The 21,241-nt window shown below is 39.9% G+C and overlaps 1 protein-coding gene across 1 annotated transcript in view; it reads left to right on the top strand.

Annotated features, from left to right (window-relative positions):
- The first annotated feature begins 247 nt into the window (after positions 1–247).
- RPF2 (ribosome production factor 2 homolog) overlaps positions 248–21,241 on the top strand; it is a 44,182-nt gene continuing 23,188 nt past the window's right edge. Inside the window, exons 1-6 of the mRNA XM_041773908.1 lie at positions 248–337; positions 1,578–1,710; positions 4,745–4,782; positions 10,109–10,148; positions 15,538–15,619; positions 16,263–16,339. Coding sequence (XP_041629842.1) covers positions 315–337; positions 1,578–1,710; positions 4,745–4,782; positions 10,109–10,148; positions 15,538–15,619; positions 16,263–16,339 — 393 coding nt within the window. The 5' untranslated portion in view covers positions 248–314. The remainder of the gene's footprint in view (positions 338–1,577; positions 1,711–4,744; positions 4,783–10,108; positions 10,149–15,537; positions 15,620–16,262; positions 16,340–21,241) is intronic.

The raw sequence follows: 21,241 nt of genomic DNA, 5'->3' as shown, positions 1-21,241 counted from the left end.
GCGCGCGCTGCGCCTCGACGTCGGCATTCCGAGGACTCCCCGCAGGAGAACAGCGGGTCCCGGGACACCTCATTCCGCGTAGACGTCTACACACGAGCACGTGCTGGAAGCGGCCCCGGGGGGCGTCCCCGCCAGCGCCCACTTCCGGCGAGGAGCCCAGACCGAAGTCTGTAACCAAGGGAACGGGGCGGCCCCCGGAAGTGGCGTGCGCGCAAGTTCCGGTTCCGCCCGTTCCGGGGCGCTGGCCTATCAGGCGTGGCCGCGCGGCGCACGCGCGCACCTCCCCGTCCCGCCGGGTCCGCGTGGCCGTAGCCATGGACGCTCTGGACCGAGTCGTGTGAGTGCGCTGGGGGCCCTCTCGGGGGTCGTTGGGGAGCGGGACTCCCGCGGGGGGAAGGAGGGCGGAAGCCTCCGCTCCGCCGGGCTGCCCCTCGCTCCTCCCGCTCTTTGGCAGTTGGGCCTGCGGCGGGCCGATGGGTGCCCTCGCCGGGAGCCCGAGAGCGCGGAGGCCCCGAGAGAGCGGCGCCCGGATGGTGGCCGCTTCCCTCCCGGCCGGCCGGAGACGGCCTGGCTCCCCGAGCGCTGTGAGGACGTGACTTTGGACCCGGGTCCCCCGCCCCCAGCCGTCGCGGACGTGGAGCCCTGATCGTGCTTCGCGGAGCCGCGAGAATTCCTGGCGGGCAGTGGAGCCTTCGCTGCGCCGCACGCAGGACAGGGCGCGGGCTCTTTCTTTCTCGGGGCGATGTCTGCTTTCCGCGCGTTCAGAAAATACTTATCGATCTCCTACATCGTCCGGCTGCTGCGTCTTGGGAGACGCCTGGGTTGAGACCCCATCAAAACGACAGATTCTTCTTTTGGTCATTAACTCAGAGATTTTTGCCCATCTTCTCTATGTCTGATGGGGGGACAAGCAGCTGATCAGATACGTGTGATTTGCATTAGCCGCTGGCCAGGGACAAGTGACAGCTCACACGGAATATAGAGCATAGAGCCCTTTTTTCTTTTTAGTATAGACGTACTAAACATTTCGTGATTTAACACACCTGTGTCTTCATCAAACAGTAAATGATCGGAAGCTTTATATTGCTTGACACTTTATCTGGAGGAGAATTTTTTTTTTAAGGTTTTATTTATTTGCTCATGAGCGACACACAGAGAGAGGCAGCGACACAGGCAGAGGGAGAAGCAGGCTCCCTGCAGGGAGCGGGACGTGGATCACGCCCTGGGCCCAAGGCAGGCGCTAAACAGCTGAGCCACCCAGGCTGCCCACATTTTTTTTTTTTTTTTTTAAGTTTAGAAAAAAGCAGTAATAAGAATTGCTGGGGATATAAAAACAAAAAGGAAAGCCTTTTTTTAAAAAACCAAAAGCTAATACAATTAACAGTTAATAGTAACAACTAAAAACCCTCTACTAATATCTCCCTGAAAAGTGAGATTTTGTTTAGTGGTAGAATCCTAACTGATAAATGTTATGTAATATTTGTTGATTTTTAAGAATTTGCACCTTAGCCAAGTTGTGGTTTTGTACCATGAGGATAATGTTTTAAGTTATTATAAATTGTGATTTTTCTGAACAGAAAGCCCAAAACGAAAAGAGCAAAGAGATTCCTTGAGAAGAGAGAACCGAAACTCAGTGAAAATATTAAAAATGCAATGTTGATTAAAGGGGGAAATGCGAATTCAATGGTGACACAAGTACTTAGAGATGTGGTATGTATATATATACACTTATTTTTTTAATTTTTAAAAAAGATTTTATTTATTCATGAGACACACAGAGAGAGAGAGGCAGAGACACAGGCGGAGGGAGAAGCAGGCTCTAGGCTCATGCCCTGGGCCGAAGGCAGGCACCCAACCACTGAGCCCCCCAGGTGTCCCTTATTTTTTAATTTTTAAAGATTTTATTTTTAAGTAATCTCTGCACCCACCAAGGGGCTTGAACTTACAACCCTGAGATCAAAAGTTGCACAGTCTACTGACTGAGCCAGCCAGGCACCCCTGCCCACTTATTTTCCAGATGGTTTTGAAATTATTTTAGGAAGTTTTCAGCATAGTAGTTTAGGCTGCTGGAGAAATACATGGATAAGTTTGCCCTGTCCTAAGAACTGCTAGCCTTAGAGAAAAGCTCAAGTTGGAGGTTATTTGCCTTGGCAGGACACTAACCACTGATTTTCATTAAAGCAAATACTGTAGTTCCCTTAGTAAATTTCACCTGAGTTAGATAATTAGAATTTGGCAATTTAAAGGAACATTTAAGGGACCTAGTTTGTGACGTGAAATAACTGTATCACTGTCTATTCCTTCAGCAATACCAAGTACTGTGCTAGGTGCTGAGGATTAATAGTTAATATAAGACACACCTATCCCTTCGATGAGCTTAATAAGGGAGACAGGCAAGTAAGAATTATAAACTATAGCATTGTGAATTTAGTGCTGCGGTGGAGGCATGTACAGGGTGGGGGGCAGCCACACACAGGTTGCGCTTACCAGAGGAAATACTTAAACTTCCTTTTGGAGAAGGAGTTAGAGCAAGTAGGAGGAGAGGCAGAGGAGGAGGAAGTCTTCCAGGGCTGAGGAAAAAACGTGTGCGAAAGGGAATGTGAAGGATCATGATGCATTTGGGGAACTGCAAATAACTGGGGATGGCTAAAGGAAAGTTGGCTCAGTGTAGCTAGAGGAACAGACAGGGACCAGATAGTACATGGAGTTTGAGCTTTGGTCTGAAAGCTCTAAGGAACCATTGAAAGATTGGAGATGACAGATATGATCAGCCCTTCTTTTTTTTTTTTTAAGTCTATTTTTATTTTTTATTTTAAAGATTTTATTTATTTATTCATGAGAGAGAGAGGCAGAGACACAGGCAGAGGGAGAAGCAGGCTCCATGCAGGGAGCCCAACGTGGGACTTGATCCTGGAACTACAGGATCATGCCCTGGGCTGAAGGCAGGCACTAAACCGCTGAGCCACCCGGGCTTCCCATGATCGGCCCTTTTAATCAGTTTGACCAGAGAAAACTGAAAGCAAACGTAGGAAACTGATTCAGCCATTGCTGTTATTGAGGTCATGAGTATCTGGAATGTGGTAGTGCCAGTGAAAATGAGAGATGATCGGAGAGACTGGATGTTGAGGGTAGAAGAGTGTGGCCATGGTGTGTGGATTGAATTCTTGAGTGGCAATGCCAATTCGAGAATATACCAGGTGGAGCAGGTTTAGAGAGAAGTGATAATGTTCAGTTCAGGTCCTATAATTATAAGTGATGAAGATAAAAGTTTTATGTTTTTTTCTACCTCCATAGCCTGGTTTTTAGCCCAGTTTGTGGAACATGGTAGATGCTCAACAAATGTTTAATCAGTGATTGAAAGGCACAGTCTAGGGGATCCCTGGGTGGCGCAGCGGTTTGGCACCTGCCTTTGGCCCAGGGCGCGATCCTGGAGACCCGGGATCAAATCCCACGTCGGGCTCCCGGTGCATGGAGCCTGCTTCTCCCTCTGCCTGTGTCTCTGCCTCTCTCTCTATCTCTCTGTGACTATCATAAATAAATAAAAATTAAAAAAAATTAAAAAAAAAAAAAAAGGAGTCTATGGAGATACCTAGTTGGTGGTTGGATATTTAGGCCTTGAATACAACAGGTTCTTTGAGTGAAATTAAGTAATTGAATAGATTTTTATACTTGACTAAACTCAAAAAGCTTGTTAAACACTATAGTTTGGATATCTGAATGTCTAATACATGCTCATCCTTTGTGTCAGTGTCATTGTGTTGGTAGGATTCTGGCCCTGTATTTAAGTAAGCCTTGGGAACAGAACAATATTACAGGTTATTGCAGTAGTTAACATTCATATTGATGATTCTTGAGTTGTCACTGTGGTAACGTGCATGACACCAAAGCAGGGAACCACTTGGTCAAGAATTATCAAAACTTGTAGTACTGAAGGGACACCTGGCTGACTTGGAAGAGCATTGACTCTTGATCCTGGTGTTGTGAGTTTGAGTCCCATGTTGGCTGTAGAGATCACTAAAACAAATAAACTTAAGAAGTTTTAGTACTTAAAAAAGAGCTTTTACTGCTGAATTTCCTTTGTTCATCAATTCTGATTGTTGATGAATGATCATTTTTCTTTTCATTATTTCGCTTATTTACCCCTTTCCCTAATGCAAGGGGATGCCTTAAATCTTTTTTTATTCCTTATGGTAGAGCAGAACTGACCCTAAAGGTAATAAGTGATTATTAATGAATGAGTGGAAAGAAGTAAGAATAAAATGAGGGTTCAGTGACAGGAATTTTTTAAAGGGCTGTGTTTTAAACTCCAACTAGCATTCTGATTGTCATTTCTGGGACTCTTTCTCTGGTCTCCAGACGTTACTTCAACTCTTTCAGCCTTTCCTGATAGGATTTATTTTTTATATTTTCTTTTGCTTTTCTTTCTACTGTCAAAGAGTTTGCCTGGAAAGAACGGAATGGGAATTTAAAGAAATGAAAGGAATTATTTGAGTTGTATAGATTTTTGAAAGGACGTAGAAACTTTGAGAAAGTCCAGTCTAAGAGGATATTAAGCTTTCTAAGAGGATATTAAGCTTATGTTGCAGGGTCATATAAGTGATTAAAAGGGAGCCAAGCAGAAGACGTTAGAGTAGGACCCTGGGACCAGGTGATCCTGTGTAATGCCTGATACAATGCAATTTTACTTTTACTTCTGCTTTTCTGAATGTAATTTGTTTTGAAAGCTATAAATTATGTCTTACAGTATGCACTGAAAAAACCGTATGGTGTTCTGTATAAAAAGTAAGTACTGACTTATTTTAACTTATATTGTTCTATTATAAAAATAACAGTTACCTTATGGGAGATTCAGAAAACTATTTTGTTTAAAAAATATGATAGTTCCTTATATATAGCTATTAGTATTTTTAAATTTTATTTTGTTCCAGTTTGTGTTTTTACTTATATTAAATATGATTACATAGTTAGAATCTTAATACATATATATTATTTTGAAATGATTATGGCCTTCCAGAAAAGTTAACAGAAATTAGTAGAGTTCTCATGACCTTCAGGCACTTAATGTTGCATCTTGTGTAACCATAATTATCAAAAGAAATTAACATTGGTACAATAATGTACTTGATTTGGTTTGCACCAGTTTTTCCAGTAATATCCTTTTTCTCTTCCAGGATCCTACATTGCATTTAATTGTCATGTCTCCTTGCTCTCCCATTTGTGACAGTTCCTTAGTTTTTCCTTTTTTGATGACTTTGACAGTTTTGATGAATACTTGTTAATTATTTTGTAAAATATCCCTCAATTTGATTTGTCTTAAATTTCTCATGAATAGATTGAGCCTTATTCATTTTTGGCAAGAATACCAGAAAAGTAATGTGCTTTTCTTAGTAAATCATAACAGGGAGCACAGGATATCTTATGCTGGTAGCATTAACCTTGGTTAAAGTGGTGTCTGCTTGGTTTCTCCACTATACATTAACTATTTTTCCTCTCATAATTAGTAAATGTTTGGAGGAAATATTTTGAGACCATGCAAAGACTATGCAAATAATCCTTTCTCTCCACACACTTTTTCTTATTAATTTTAGCATCCATCAATGGATCTTGTCTACAGAGGTGATTGCTCCTGGTGTTCTGATAGTGGTTTTCTATCTTCCTCGTTATATATTTATTAGTTGGAATTTTATTTTGTTTATTTATTTTTTTAAAGATTTATTTATTTATTTATCATAGAGAGAGAAAGAGGCAGAGACACAGGAGGAGGGAGAAGCAGGCTCCATGCCGGGAGCCTGACGTGGGACTCGATCCCGAGACTCCAGGATCGCGCCCTGGGCCAAAGGCAGGCGCCAAACCGCTGAGCCACTCAGGGATCCCCTAGTTGGAATTTTATGATGAAGAAAATCTCTCCCTTCTCCTTGTTGAATTACTCATTTATATTAGTGTGGACTTACGGATATTTATTCTTTGGAGTTATAGTCCAGCGTTGTTATTTTGTTGCTCAAATTCTACATTTGGCCATTGGGATCTCTTTTGGTTTGGCTCCTGTCCTCTTTCAATATTCTCCTTGTATTTGAGTTCTTCCTTTCTGGTGCCACAAGATGGTCCAAGCTCATCTTTACTTTTTCTTTGTGGCAACCCTGAAATCAACCCCTTCTCTATGGAGACCTGTTTCTGTATATTGGAAATTGATAATTTAGAAATAAAGATCTGGGCACTAAGTATACTCTGTTGCTATGGGAATGTCATTGTCCCTAGATGCCTATGCATACACACATCTAAATTTATATTTATCTATATTTGAAAAACTCTGAGTTCATACTGATACTTCCTGAAGAATCATGAGTTCATACTAATACTTCAGTTCCATTCCAATGCCACAGACTTCATTCCAGCCTTTCTTCTTTCCTTGTAACTTTTTTCTTCTGACAGTAAGAAACTTGGCTTTCTTTATTGATAGTCCATATATATTTATTTATTTGTATTATTCTAGTACATACATAGTTTCAGAATTTCTAGCCCTATAAGAAACAAATTAACAAATTAACTAGAGGATAAAATGTGTAAATAGTTCTTTTTAAGTTTTTAAGTTTAGAGTATCCAGTACAAATACTGTTTTCCAGTGTAACATAAGTTAGGTTTTTTCTGCCTCTTTAATGTGTCTGTGTTCTTCCTTTAAAATACAATTAGGGTCATTTATTATAGTTTGAATTCTGTTTTGGGTTTTTCTCCACATCCTGGTTGTTGTTGTTTTTTAAGATTTTATTTATTTATTAATGAGAGACACACAGAGAGAGGCAGAGACATAGGCAGAGGGAGAAGCAGGCTTCATGCAGGGAGCTCGATGTGGGACTCAATCCCGGGACTCTGAGGTGTCCCTCCTGGTTGTTGTTTTAATTTATGTATGTAAAATTTACTCTGTGGTATACAGTTTTATCGGTTTTGAAAAATACATTGAACTGTGTCGGCCACTATAGTTCATGATACAGAAACAGTTCCATGATCCTGAAAATTTTTTAGTGCAGTGTGCTCTTGTTGTCCTCCTCCTCCCCCTTAACCAGTGAACTGTTTTTCATCCTTACAGTTTTTCCTTTTTCAGAATGTTACATAAGTGGAATCATATAGCCTCTGGAGTCTATCTTCTTTCATTAACAAAATGCCCCCAAATTACCTGTGTTGTTGCCATATATTAAATTTTGTATTAAGCCTTATTTATTTATTTATTTTTATTATTATTTTTTTTGTTAAGATTTATTTATTTATGATAGACATAGAGAGAGAGGCAGAGACACAGGAGGAGGGAGAAACAGGCTCCATGCCGGGAGCCCAACGTGGGACTCGATCCCGGGACTGCAGGATCGCGCCCTGGGCCAAAGGCAGGCGCTAAACCGCTGAGCCACCCAGGGGTCCCCCTTTTTTATTTATATCGTAAATATTTTCCTATTGATAATTGATCCTTTAGGTATTATTTACATTGCCAGTATAATGTCTATTAAGTGGTTACACTAAAATTTACTTGTAACTTACCTTAATTTGGGGGAATTTGGGTCTTTCTTTTTTGCTGTTCTTATAATAATGCTTAAATGACCATTTTTACAGAAATGAGTTATCCTTTTGAATTAGTTCCTATATGAGATTCTTAGACATAAGATTACTGGGTACAACTTCATGCCCAGTAGAGCATATTAATTATATTACTTTTTGAAAAGATTGTCCTTTTGGCAGAGTGCAATATACAAGTTCCATGGGCCATTACCTACTTCTGGTTTATGTTTTTAAGCTAAGAAGTAAAAATCATACTTTGTTTAATCTGCATTTTCCATGTTTCCAACAGGTTATATTTGCTCATTTGTGAATTATAGTTTGCTATTATAAATGCTGCAATAATTTTTCTTTGTTTGCCTTGCATCATTAAAAATAATACTTCTATGAGAGTAATACATATTTCTCTTAATTAGATTAATGTAATAATCACCCATAGCGCTATGTGCATTCTGACATATTTTTTCCTGTACATTTTCTTTTTTTTTCATTTGAGTATAGTTGACACACAATGTTACATTATTTTCAAGTGTAAAACCTAGTGATTTGACAAATGTGTACATTATGCTCTATACTCACTACAAGTGTAGCTATCTTCTGTCACTGTTACAGTGTTTATGCTGTGTCTTTTATTTCCATGACTTTTTTTTTTAATATTTTATTTATTCATGAGAGACAAAGAGAGAGAGGCAGAGACACAGGCAGAAGGAGAAGCAGGCTCCATGCAGGGAGCCCAATACGGGACTCGATCCCAGGACTCACACCCAGGGTTCCCCCCATGACTTTTTTTTTTTTAAGAATTTATTTATTTATGAGAGACACACAGGGAGAGGCAGAGACATAGGGAGAGGGAGATGCGGGCTCCCTGCTGGGAGCCCGATGCAAGACTCAATCCCAGGACTCTCTGGGATCCTGCCCTGAGCCGAAGGCAGACGCTTAACCACTGAGCCACTCAGGCGTTTCTATTTCCATGACTTATTGATTCCATAACTGGAAGCTGGTATCTCCCACTCCCCTCATCCCTTTTCACATCTGTACAGATATTTCATGTCTTTACGTTTATTCTTTTTTAAAGATTTATTTATGTGTACGTGTGTGTGCATGTGAGCAAGGAGAGAGATGGAGGGAGAGGGGAAAAGAGAATCCTTAAAGCAGATTTCCCTCTGAGCATAGAGCCCGGAGTGAGGCTTGACCCTGGACCCTGAGATAATGACCTGAGCTGAAATCAAGAGTTGGCTGCTTAACTAACTGAGTCACCCAGGAGTCCCATTTTATTCTTTAAACAAAATTGGGATCATGTTATATATAGATTTTGCTTCATAAAAATTATGAACTGTTTTTAATAAAATATTTTATTTATTCATGAGAGACAGAGAGAGAGAGGCAGAGACACAGGCAGAGGGAGAAGCGGGCTCCCTACAGGGGGCCCCATGCAGGACTCCAGGATCACGCCCTGAGCCAAAGGCAGACACTCAGCCGCTGAGCCACTCAGGCATCTCTGAACTATTTTATAGAAGCTTTGTTTACATGATTGGAAATCGAAAATTATAAGTGAAAATATAAATACTCTTCTCAGAACAACTACATTTCAGTTTATCATGTATTTTACCAGAATTTCTTTATGCATATTTAAGCAAAGAAAAAAATATATTTGTATTTCTTTCTTGTTTACTTTTACCAGAATTTTACCAGAATTTCTTTATGCATATTTAAGCAAAGAAAAAAATATATTTGTATTTCTTTCTTGTTTACTTGAAAAATAGCGCTTTTTATTCACTGCTTCTTCAGTTCTCCTACTAGGGTTCTTGGTCCAGTGCACCACTTATTTCTCTCTCTCCTGGATTTCTGTGATAGCTTCTTATTAACTCTTTCCAGTCTTGCCATACTACAGTGCATTCTCACACTGTGGACAGAACAGTCCTTTAAATAGAAAATTTGAGTCTGATCTTTTTATCACTCCTGCCTGAAACTCTTTAGTGCTTCCTGTTACTCAATATCTACGTTCATTACCTTGACCAACAAGGCCCTATATCATCTGGGCCATTTCTACATCTTTGATCTCATGCCCCACCATTTTCCCTTTGGACACCAAGCTTCAATGATACTCTCCTTCTTTCCATTTCTTGAATAGTCTAAGTTTGTTTCCATCTCAGGATATTTGCTTATTCTGTTCATTCTTCTTAGAATGTGCTTAGCCTCAAAACTTTTCAACAGCATATTCTTCATCTATCAAGTCTGAACTCAAATAGTCCATTTTCTACTCTTCATAACAGACTACCCTATTTTATTTTTGTCACTACAATTACTACTTTTTGAAATTTTAATTTTTCCACTAGAATGTAGGCTCCACAAAAGCAAGAATCTTGTTTGTTTTCTAGGATCCTTAGCTCTTATAACAGTGCCTGGTACGTGATAGGTACTAAATACTTGTTTGAATGAATGAATATCCCTCCAGTTTCATTTTTGATCATTTGAACATAAAATTATCTTAATATATTTCTTAATTGTTATGGGTGAATAGCTTATTAAGATTATTGAAATTAAGGTAACCTTTTAAAAATATTCTTAGGAAAAACATTACAAGACCATTTGAGGATCAGACATCATTGGTGAGTACAACAATCTTTTTGTTTGTTTTTTATTTTAGGGCACATGGAGGGAGTGTAGGACCAGAGGGAAAGGGAAATACAATCTCAAGCACACTCCAAGATGAAGGCAGACCCCAGTGCAGGGCTTGGTCCCATGACCCTGAGGTCACAACCTAAGCTGAAACCAAGAGTCAGTCACTTAACTGTGCCATCCAGGCACCTCAAGAATCTTTCTGATATAAGAGAGCATATAAATGATTACTCAAACTAATTACTACTCCTTCGGTATTCCTAATTTGTGATGTTTTGAATTAGAAATCATCTTATATGAGGTAATTTTAATACAAAGTGGAGGAGAAATAAGATATTTATTATTATTTTTTTAAACATTTTATTTATTTATTCATAGAGACACAGAGAGAGAGAGAGAGGCAGAGACACAGGCAAAGGGAGAAGCAGACTCCATGCAGGGAGCCGGACTTGGGGCTTGATCCCGGGTCTCCAGGATCACATCCCAGGCTGAAGGCAGGTGCTGAACTGCTGAGCCACCCGGGCTGCCCGTTATTTATTATTTTGAAATAAGACTTATACTTTCAAAAATATGACTATAGATCTTACATTTCACTATGACTAGTGTTACTGTTCACTGCTTGCAAATATATTCACAATTTTTAAAAATTGAATTATATTTTATGTGTATAATTAGATTATCAAAAGGAAGCTTGTTACAGGTCTTTTTATAAAGCAGGTTTTATTTTTCAAAATCTGACTTCTTTCTTTGGGTATTTTTAGAACAAGGAATGCTGCTTGATCTGTTGCTAACAGTTGTCAGTTGCTTTACTAATTGAATTCCTTTTTGAGTGTATTGGCAACCAAACTAAATGAAAAAAGCTAGTGAATGAAATTAGAATATAAAGGATAGTGTATAGTAAATAGTGAATAGTGATTGATGGACTTTGAGCATGTGATTTTATTGCTTCCTTTTAAAGAAAATCTTAAGGGAATAAGTGGGTTAAAATAAATTGAGCTTAAAAAAGTCAGAATGGGAGATGCCTGGCCAGCACAGTCAGTAGAGCATGTGACTCTCTTCTTTTTTTTAAGATTTTATTTATTTATTTATTTATTTTTATTTTTTTTTAATTTTTTTTTTTTAATTTTTTATTTATTTATGATAGTCACAGAGAGAGAGAGAGAGAGAGAGAGAGAGAGAGGCAGAGACATAGGCAGAGGGAGAAGCAGGCTCCATGCACCGGGCGCCTGATGTGGGATTCGATCCCGGGTCTCCAGGATCACGCCCTGGGCCAAAGGCAAGCGCCAAACCACTGCGCCACCCAGGGATCCCAAGATTTTATTTATTTATTTATTAATGAGAGATACAGAGAGAGAGAGGCAGAGACAGAGGGAGAAGCAGGCCCTCTGCAGGGAGCCTGATGAGGGACTCCCATCCTGGACCAGGGATCACGCCCTGAGCCAAGGGCAGATACTCAACCATTGAGCCACCCAGGCGTCCCGAGCATGTGACTCTTGATCTCTGGGTTATGAGTTCAAACCCCACATTGAGCCTAGAGCTTACTTTAAAAAAAAAAAAGTAAAAGATACTGAAAAAAAATCAGAATGGAATTATGTTCTCCTAAGGGGAACACCATTACTTATTTGTTTTTCCTTTTAGTTAGTGAATTTCTTTTATTTCTTTATTTAAATACTTACTTTAGAGAACTCGTGCGCAGGTACGCACGTGTGGGGGAGGAGTGGAGGGAAAGAATCCTCAAGGAGACTCCCTGCTGAGCATACAGAGCCCACCACAGGGTTCCAGCCCAGGATCCTGAGATCATAACCTGAGCTGAAATCAAGATTCAGATGCTCAAACGACTGAGCTACCCAGGCACCCCTGGTTAGTGAATTTAGAAGAAAGAACTTTTGAATAGAATCTTAGTAATTAGGGATCCCTGGGTGGCGCAGCGGTTTGGCGCCTGCCTTTGGCCCAGGGCGCGATCCTGGAGACCCGGGATCAAATCCCACATCAGGATCCCGGTGCATGGAGCCTGCTTCTCCCTCCGCCTGTGTCTCTGCCTCTCTCTCTCTCTCTGTGACTATCATAAATAAGTAAAAATTAAAAAAAAAATAAAAAATAAATTGTAAAATCCCTTAAAAAAAAAAAAAGAATCTTAGTAATTAATTAGAAGGCAAAATTGGACATCTTAATTCTAATGTAGCAACTAACTACTAATTAAAAATTATAACTTTTAAGAAAAATCAATATTTCGTTTTTGAAAAAAAAATTTTTTTTAAGTTTATTTATTTGAGAGAGCACAAGCAGGGAAAGGGGCAGAGGAATGGGCAGAGGAATAAGCAGACTCCCCACCAAGCAGGGAGCCTAATTTAGAGCCTGGCCCCAGGACCCCAGGCCCATGACTTGAGCCAAAGGCAGATGCTCAATGGACAGAGCAACCCAGGTACCCCAATATTGAGGGGTTGTTTTAAAGATTTTTATTTATTCATTCATGACAGAGAGGCAGAGACATAGGCAGAAGGAGAAGCAGGCTCCATGTAGGGAGCCCGATGTGGGATTCCATCCTGGGACTACAGGATTACGCCCTGAGCCGAAGGGAGATGCTCAACCATTGAGCCACCCAGGCGTTCCAATATTCAGTTTTTTACAAAATTACTTTCATTGTAGTTTTGAGTTTTCAGTCATTTGTTGAAGAGATTATGAAATTGAAAGTAAGGGCTCTAACCCAAAATTCTCTCTCTCATATACTGCTTATCAAGGGCTTGTTTTGTCTAGGTACCATGATGCTTTTAGTTGAGTGATCACTTTGTAGCAGTGATGTGATGTAGAATTTGTAGCATTCTGTACTTCCTTTTCTTTCTTGTTTTTCTTTTTAAAAGATTATTTATTTATTCATGAGAGACACACACAGAGAGAGAGAGAGAGGCAGAGACATAGGCAGAGGGAGCAGCAGGGAGCCTGATGCGGGACTTGATCCCCAGACCTGGGGGATCTGAGCCAAAGGCAGATGCTCAACCACTGAGCCACCCAGACATCCCGTACTTTTTTCTGTTTTTGTTTTTTGTGTTTTGTTTATTTATTTATTCATGAGAGGCAGAGAGAGAGAGGCAGAGACACAGGCAGAGGGAGAAGCAGGCTTCATGTAGGAAGCCCGATGCAGGACTTGATCCCTGGACTCTGGGATCATGCCCTGAGCTGAAGGCAGACACTCAACCATTGAGCCACCCAGGCATCCCCCTGTACTACTTTTTCAATCCAGTTTTGAGGGCAGCCTGGGTGGCTCAGCGGTTTAGTGCCGCCTTCATCCCATGTCGTGACCCCGGGGTCCTGCGATCGAGTCCCACATCAGGCTCTCTGCATGGAGCCTGCTTCTCCCTCTGCCTGTGTCTTTGCCTGCCTCTCTCTCTCTCTCTCTCTCTGTCTTATGAATAAATAAATAAAATCTTTAAAAAATATATCGAGTTTTGATAGCTTTTCTTACACTTGAAATTGTGAGTTTTCCTCTCTTTCATCTCCCACTTCCAGTGATAGCAGATATTTCACTGGACATAGAAAATCTCAGATTACTAGAACTCACAATGGCTGTGAAAACAGTGGTCATGTTGGAAATGTGGTTGAATTCCTCCTCCTGACCATGTATTCCTCCAGTAGCACTTTTTTTTTCCCAGTAGCACATTTCTTATACTGTGATCTTGGAACTGCTTTAGAACAGAGTTGGCAAATTTGTGGGCCAAATCCATGTTTCTGTGAGATATATAAACTAAGAATAATTTATATATATATATTTTTAATTTTTATATTTTTAAAGGTTTCTTTTTTTCTTTTTTAGGGTTTCTTTATTAAAAAAAGCATGTAAAAGGCTTAAAAGTATTTACTACCTGGCCTTTTGCAGATAATGTGACAATGTTTTCTCTAGTTTGAACAAAAACTGGACTTCATATGTTGGAGAACAATAACAGATGAGTACTATAGTTATGTGAGAGGTAGCTCATGGATAGCTTTGGGGTGTTAGTGATAGTAAGAATGTAAAAAAAATTTTTTTAAGAAAGCATTTTCATTTATTTGGACACTTAAATTTTTTTTTTTTTAAAGTGGGTTCCACACTGGGCAGAGTGGAGCCCAGTGTAGGGCTTGAACTCCCGACCCTGAGATCAAGACCCACGTTGAAGTCAGGAGTTGGACATCAACTGACTAAGCCACCCAGGCACCCCTAAGAATCCTTTTTTGGAATGCCTGCTTTGTACTAGACATAGGATAAGGTACTTCCATGTATGACTTTCATGTGGCCCTTGCAGATTTTTGTAGGAAGGTCTTATTGTCTGCGATTTACACATGATAAAACTAATTCTTAGAAAAGTTGACTAGATCTGACAGTAAATGGCAGAGCCAGAATTCTTGGACTTTCTGACTCTACATCCTCTATATCAGGTGGATAGGCAGGTTTGGTAGTTTTTTGCCCCGTTTGCTTCTGCTTAAACACTGGAATGAATGCAAACCAAACTAGGAGTCCACACCCCAGGGAGTCCTGTAACCTGTAAAGAAAACTTGAGGCTTATGATCGTTAGTTCATCTGGAGTTAGAGGTTTAGGGGCCCCTGTGTGGCTCAGTCGGTTAAGGTCTGCCTTCAGTTCAGGTCATGATCTCGGGGTCCTGGGATTGAGCCCCACACCGGTCTCTGTGCTCAGTGGGGAGTCTGCTTCTTCCTCTCCCTCTGCTCTTCCTCCCTGCTCATGTTCCCCCCCACCTTGCTCTCACTTTCTCAAATAAATACATTTTTAAATCTTTAAGAAAAAAAAAGTTTTAGGCTTTTTGAACCCTGAAGTGTCCCTATTCATGTGTATCTTAATGCATGCTAAGATGTACCATTGATGATAGCAGTAATGTCTAATGAATAAAGGCGTTTATTCAACAAATGAAATAGTGTGTTAATCCAAAACTGCATAATTGAAAATAGTCTCATTTAATTTATTAACCTAAACTTTCCAGCATATTTTTAGTCTTCAATTTATATATTTTTCTTAGGTACCTCAAATCAGAAAAATTGAAGTGAAAAGCTAGAAATAAAGTCCTTTTCTATTGTTTATTCCTGTCTAGTTCATTAAGTATTCATTACTGTTTTTATTTTTATTTATTATTTTTTTAAGATTTTATTATTTATTTATTCATAGACACAGAGAGAGAGAGAGGCAGAGACATAGGCAGAGGGAGAGAAGCAGGCTCCATGCAGAGAGCTTGACGTGTGACTCAATCCCGGGTCTCCAGGATCACACCCTGGGCTGCAGGCGGCGCTAAACTGCTGAGCCACCGGGGCTGCCTTCATTACTGTTTTTAAAGTTCAGAGGTACAGTTTTTAAAAGTTCTTATATTAATGCATTAACTGGAGTTTCTTTGGTTTTACAGGAATTCTTTTCAAAGAAGTCAGATTGTTCTTTATTTATGTTTGGCTCCCATAATAAGAAGCGGCCAAATAATCTAGTAATAGGTAAATATCATTTACTTTATAAATATTGTTATTTACAGCTTGTGACTCAGAATAATTGATGGTATTGAGGGTTCAGGAGTAACAAGTGAGTGCTAAGCTAGTTTTTTAACATTTCTTTGTGAAAATGTTTCCTTTTTTTCTCTCTTTTTTTTTTTCCTTCTTGTGACTTTGAATAAAATTTTTTATCTACCAGACTGCAGGTAAAGAATAGGCATGTAAATACTACTTTACCTAAATTTGCAGAAATTTTCCTAATATAAAACATATGTACCTCTTAAATCAGTGTTAGAGAAAAAAACAAAGTAGTACACCTAGCCATGTAAATTAACCCTTCCTTAGTGAGTATTGACACTTGGTCTGGCATAGTCACTGGTGTAAGCAAGTCTCTTTCCCTCTGTGGGCCTTTATTTACTCATAAAATAAGGGAGTTTGGTTAAATAATTTTTAAGATTCTTTCAAGCCCAAGACTGCAACAATTTATTCTAGGTAGAACTGAAAGTTTAAGAAAGAGGGAACATATTTGGTGGGGCCTAAGAAGAAAAAAAGAGGCAGATTCTAACATTTTAAACATGCCAGTTTGAACATACCTTTAAAGTTGGATGTTTGGGAAAAATACTTACAAGAAAATGTATTTTCCTTCTAGGTCGTATGTATGATTACCATGTGCTGGATATGATTGAATTAGGTATCGAGAAGTTTGTCTCTCTAAAAGATGTTAAGGTAAGATAGCATAAAAGTAAAAAGCATTTTGTAATATTGCTCTTGGGCAATAGTGACATCTTGTGGTGAAGAGTACTGTTACAGTTTTGTAACTTAAATAAGAAAACTATTTTTATCCTGTGCTCGGAGATTAAAAAAAAAAAAGCGAGTTTCATTTTATCTTTTAAAATAAGGTCTGTTGGGACTCCTGGGTGGCTTAGCGGTTGAGCATCTGCCTTCAGCTTGGGGCATGATCCCGGGGTTCTGGGATCGACTCCCACATTGGGCTCCCCACAGGGAACCTGTTTCTCCCTCTGCCTGTGTCTCTGCCTGTCTCTGTGTGTCTCTCATGAATAAATAAATCTTAAAAAATATATATATATTTAAAATATATCTATATCTGAGAGAAAGAATATAATACATATGGGGATCTCCTGGCAGTTAGACTTCAGAGTGATTTTTTTTTTTAATTTTTTTTATTTATGATAGTTACAGAGAGAAAGAGAGAGGGGCAGAGAAACAGGCAGAGGGAGAAGCAGGCTCCATGCACTGGGAGCCCGACGTGGGATTCGATCCCGGGTCTCCAGGATGGCGCCCTGGGCCAAAGACAGGCGCCAGACCGCTGCGCCACCCAGGGATCCCCAGAGTGATTATTAACTCTTGTCTGGGCCCACAGTTTACATGCTATCCTCTCCCTCTGAATTGTCACAGCACCTATTTTATGGAATTTCAGAAATACCAGAGTTTTAAAAGTGAGCCCCGTTTGAAACCTAGGATACTTTAGCTGATCCTACAGTAGTTAGGCTGCTGTCCACCAGAATGCTAGTTCAGTACTTAGGTTTTGCATCTTTGTGACTCCTTTGTTTGAATGGTATTATAAAATAGAAGGTAGTAAATAGTCTTAGGAAGGCAGGAAAACTGTCCTGATTCCGCTTCTGGGTCCAAACGGGGCTTCTGCTCTCTCAGAATTCTGCTTCTGGCTTCTGTTCCACCAAATAGTTATTTCATTTAGATTTAGGAGGTACTCTGTATAAGGCTGAAATTACTTTCCCTATTATGTAGATTTGGGGATTAAGCCCCAGAGGAATTCTCTTGGTGACCTGGAGTCATACATGTAGTAAATGGTATAACCAGAGTGTTGAAAGAATACATATTGAAATTTGTAATGGAAAGTTACATAATTGTTCTTATTTGTGGGTCTTTGAGGGTCATGGTATAGTTGAAGGAATTGTAAAATATATGATGACTCCTTTTCCTAGGCTCCCCTAAAAAGAGGACTGCCTTCCAAGTTTTTGGTGGGTTTGAGAAAGGCTCTCACCAGTTCCTTACTTAGTGACAGCAGCTTCTTCAGGTATAAGGTAGAACAGTGGCCTGAGATTAGATTTAGAGGCAGAATGTTTGGGTTGAAGGCCTGTGTTTGCCATTTAGATGATTTTTTTGTGGCATGACAAATTAGTTACTTCCTTAACCTTCAATTGCAATCAAGTATTAAATAGGTATATAACAATATCAGGGGCACCTGGGTGGCTTAGTCAATTAAATATCCAACTCTTGATTTCTGCTCAGGTCATGATCTCAGGATCATGAGATCAAGCCCCTTCAGGCTCCATGCTCAGTGGGGAATATGCTTGAGATCCTCTTCCTCTGCCCCTGCTCATACTCTCCCCCTCACTCAAATACATAAATAAATCTTTAAAAAAAATTAAATAGATATAACAATATCAAATGAGATGATATATGTGAAAATGCTAATCAGTGAAGATAATACTTTGGAAGGTGTTTGGTAAAATGTGTAAACTGATGCTTTATTATGGTGGGAGCTATCATTTTATTACAGTTTATCTTTCAGGCAATTCATGACTCCTTGGAGATGAGCACTATATCTCCATTTCACCTTCACTGTTGCTAACTTGGTCACCAGTTAGTGGGGTGTGAGCACTGGCTGATTATGCATGCCAACTCCGCCACTCTTTGCATTTCACTTCCTAAGCAAAGAAATACTTCCAATACGGTGTAGCTTCTGTATCATACCACAGAACTATTATTGTCAGATCTTATTCTTAACAAGAGCCATTTAAATTGAATAATAAGTGTTCACTCGTGAAGCATATCCATAACTGTAAAAGTCACTATGCTTACATTGGCAGTTTCTACACAGACTGTTATTTAAAGTTTATTTTTTTAAATTCTTACATTCATTCATTCATTCTTATTTATTTATTTATTTAAAGATTTTATTCATTTATTCATGAGAGACCGACAGAGAGAGAGAGAGAGAGGCAGAGACACAGGCAGAGGGAGAAGCAGGCTCCATGCAGGAAGCCTGATGTGGGACTTGATCCTGGGTCTCCAGAATCAGGCCCTGGGCTGAAGGCAGGCACCAAACCTACTGAGCCACCCAGGGATCCCTGATTTTATTTATTTATTTGAGAAAGAGAGACAGGGATAGCAATAGAGATGGTAAGAGACAGCATGAGCAGGTAGGAGAGGGAGAAGCACTCCTCTATGAGCAGGGAGCCTGATATGGGGCTCCATCCCAGAACCCTGGGATCATGGCCTGAGCCGAAGGCAGATGCTTAACCGACTGCGCCACCCAGGTGCCCCTTTACTTATTTATTTATTTGAGAGAGAAAGAGAGAGCATGAGCAGGGGGAGAGGGAGAGAGAGAAGCAAGCTCCCTGCTGAGCAGGGAGTGGGACACAGGACTCTATCCTGGAATCCTGGGGTCATAACCTGAGCGAGCCAAAGGCAGATGCTTAACCGACTGAGCCGCCCAAGTACCACCCCCCACCCCCCACCCCCGACTACTAGCTAGACCTTCACTTTTACCTCATTATTCCATTATAGCCTTCCATTTTTAGTTTGTTTTGGAATTGCATGTTACATTATCTCTTTTTCACATCTACCTCCTTATTTTCAAGACCTCTCCACCAGTATTTCTTTTTTTTTTTTTTTAAAGTTTTTACCTTTTTTTTTTTTTTTTTTTTTATGATAGTCACAGAGAGAGAGAGAGAGGCAGAGACACAGGCAGAGGGAGAAGCAGGCTCCATGCACCGGGAGCCCGATGTGGGATTCGTTCCCGGGTCGCCAGGATCGTACCCTGGGCCAAAGGCATATGCCAAACCACTGCGCCACCCAGGGATCCCAGTATTTCTTTTTTCACTTGCCTGTTTTTATTGCCAGGCCAAACCTCATCCTCCTATTTACTCTCAAGCAACAGGTGATTCAATTCTACCAGGAAATTGAGTCATTCTAGGAATCTATGTTCTAAGATGTGGCCAAACTTCTAGGGATGGTTATTTTATGTAAAATTAGCCTTAATGAATGAGATGATTAAAATTTAAGGCTAGTTGGTTTTATTTTAGATAGGATAAGATATATATTGCAGGTGCCTGGGGACATTTTATTTCGGAAGTATGTATATGATTTATTAGAATTATTTCCTTTTTTCTGTTAAAGAAAGCTTAATTCAGGGGCAGTAGGGTGGCATAGTAGGTTAAGCATCTGACCCTTGATTTCAGCTTAGACATGATCTCAGGGTTTTCAGATTGATCCCCACATTGGGCTCCATGCTCAGCGCAGAGTCTGCTTAAGTTTCTCTCTCTCCCTCTGCCCTTCACTGTGTATGCTTGCTTGTACTCTCCCTTTCTGTCTCTCAAATAATCTTTTTAAAAAACTTAATTCAGACTGTTAGTTCAAGAATGTCACATAATTACAATGTTTTTAGTTTACTATAGTCATAGTACTAATATAGTATTTTGAATTTTTAGTGCCTTCCAGACTATTCAGATAAAGCTCATCTTTCTAGTTTCTTCTAGTTCTGGGTTTTCACACTGTGAAAAATATTAGTGACCGAAATGTTAAATACTGTTTCATATAACTTGTTCAGTTATATTTTTTTGATGTGTATTCTGGGTCATAGAATGATGCTTATCACTACACATTGTGGTCAGGATGTTGTGTCTCTCTCTCCTACTGTCTGTACACATAACAGGCCCCATAGACCTGGGAGCAGGAGCAGCTGGGTCAGGTTGGCACAGACAGTAAGTGGAAGAATCACTGGGTCTGGTGGGTCCACTCAGGCTCCAGATCACATAGACAGATTTTAGGCACACGTCCTAAGTGTAGAGAGTTAAGGTTCAGAGTTTAAAGCAGAGAATGTCAAGAAAAGTCATGGTGAACAGGGAAGCAACAGGTGACATCTGGTCCTAGGGCAGAGGATGTTTGTTTCTTGTCTGTTTCTAGATTTGTATAGTCCTTAATTGGAACCAGAGTAGAGGTGCTTAGAATCAATGGAAAGTTCAGACTAACACCCATTCGTCTTCATAAACTCATCATTCAGTTAAATAATTTTTTCTATTAGATTTTTTTCTTTTATTTTGGTGGCTTTTTTTTTTAATTTTTTTTTTTTTATTTATTTATGATAGTCACAGAGAGAGAGAGAGAGAGAGAGAGAGAGAGGCAGAGACATAGGCAGAGGGAGAAGCAGGCTCCATGCACCGGGCGCCTGAAGTGGGATTCGATCCCGGGTCTCCAGGATCGCGCCCTGGGCCAAAGGCAGGCGCCTAACCGCTGCGCCACCCAGGGATCCCTATTTTGGTGGCTTTTAAATGTTTTTATTATTCACATCACATTCTTTGTATACAAAATCCCAAACTGGTGAAAATCTTTTATAGTAAGAGCTTCAACCATGTTGAGTAAGGATTGCCCATACTAGCTATAGGTTGTATGAAATTCTGTTACTTCATGTGAATGTTTAGTTGGTTGTTTACATTAGCTTTCATTTAAAAATACTGTTTATGTGATGCAGTAGGAAAGGCAACAGTGGTAATAATTTAAAGAAATTAACTTTGGACTCTGGGATGCTGGCTATTAAAGGGCTATGTATGTTTTGCAGCAGTTTTAGCTTTTTATTTTATTCTT

This window comes from Vulpes lagopus, chromosome 1 (genome assembly GCF_018345385.1).
Source record: "Vulpes lagopus strain Blue_001 chromosome 1, ASM1834538v1, whole genome shotgun sequence".
NCBI lineage: Eukaryota > Metazoa > Chordata > Mammalia > Carnivora > Canidae > Vulpes > Vulpes lagopus.
This window is presented reverse-complemented; position numbering and strand designations above follow the sequence as displayed.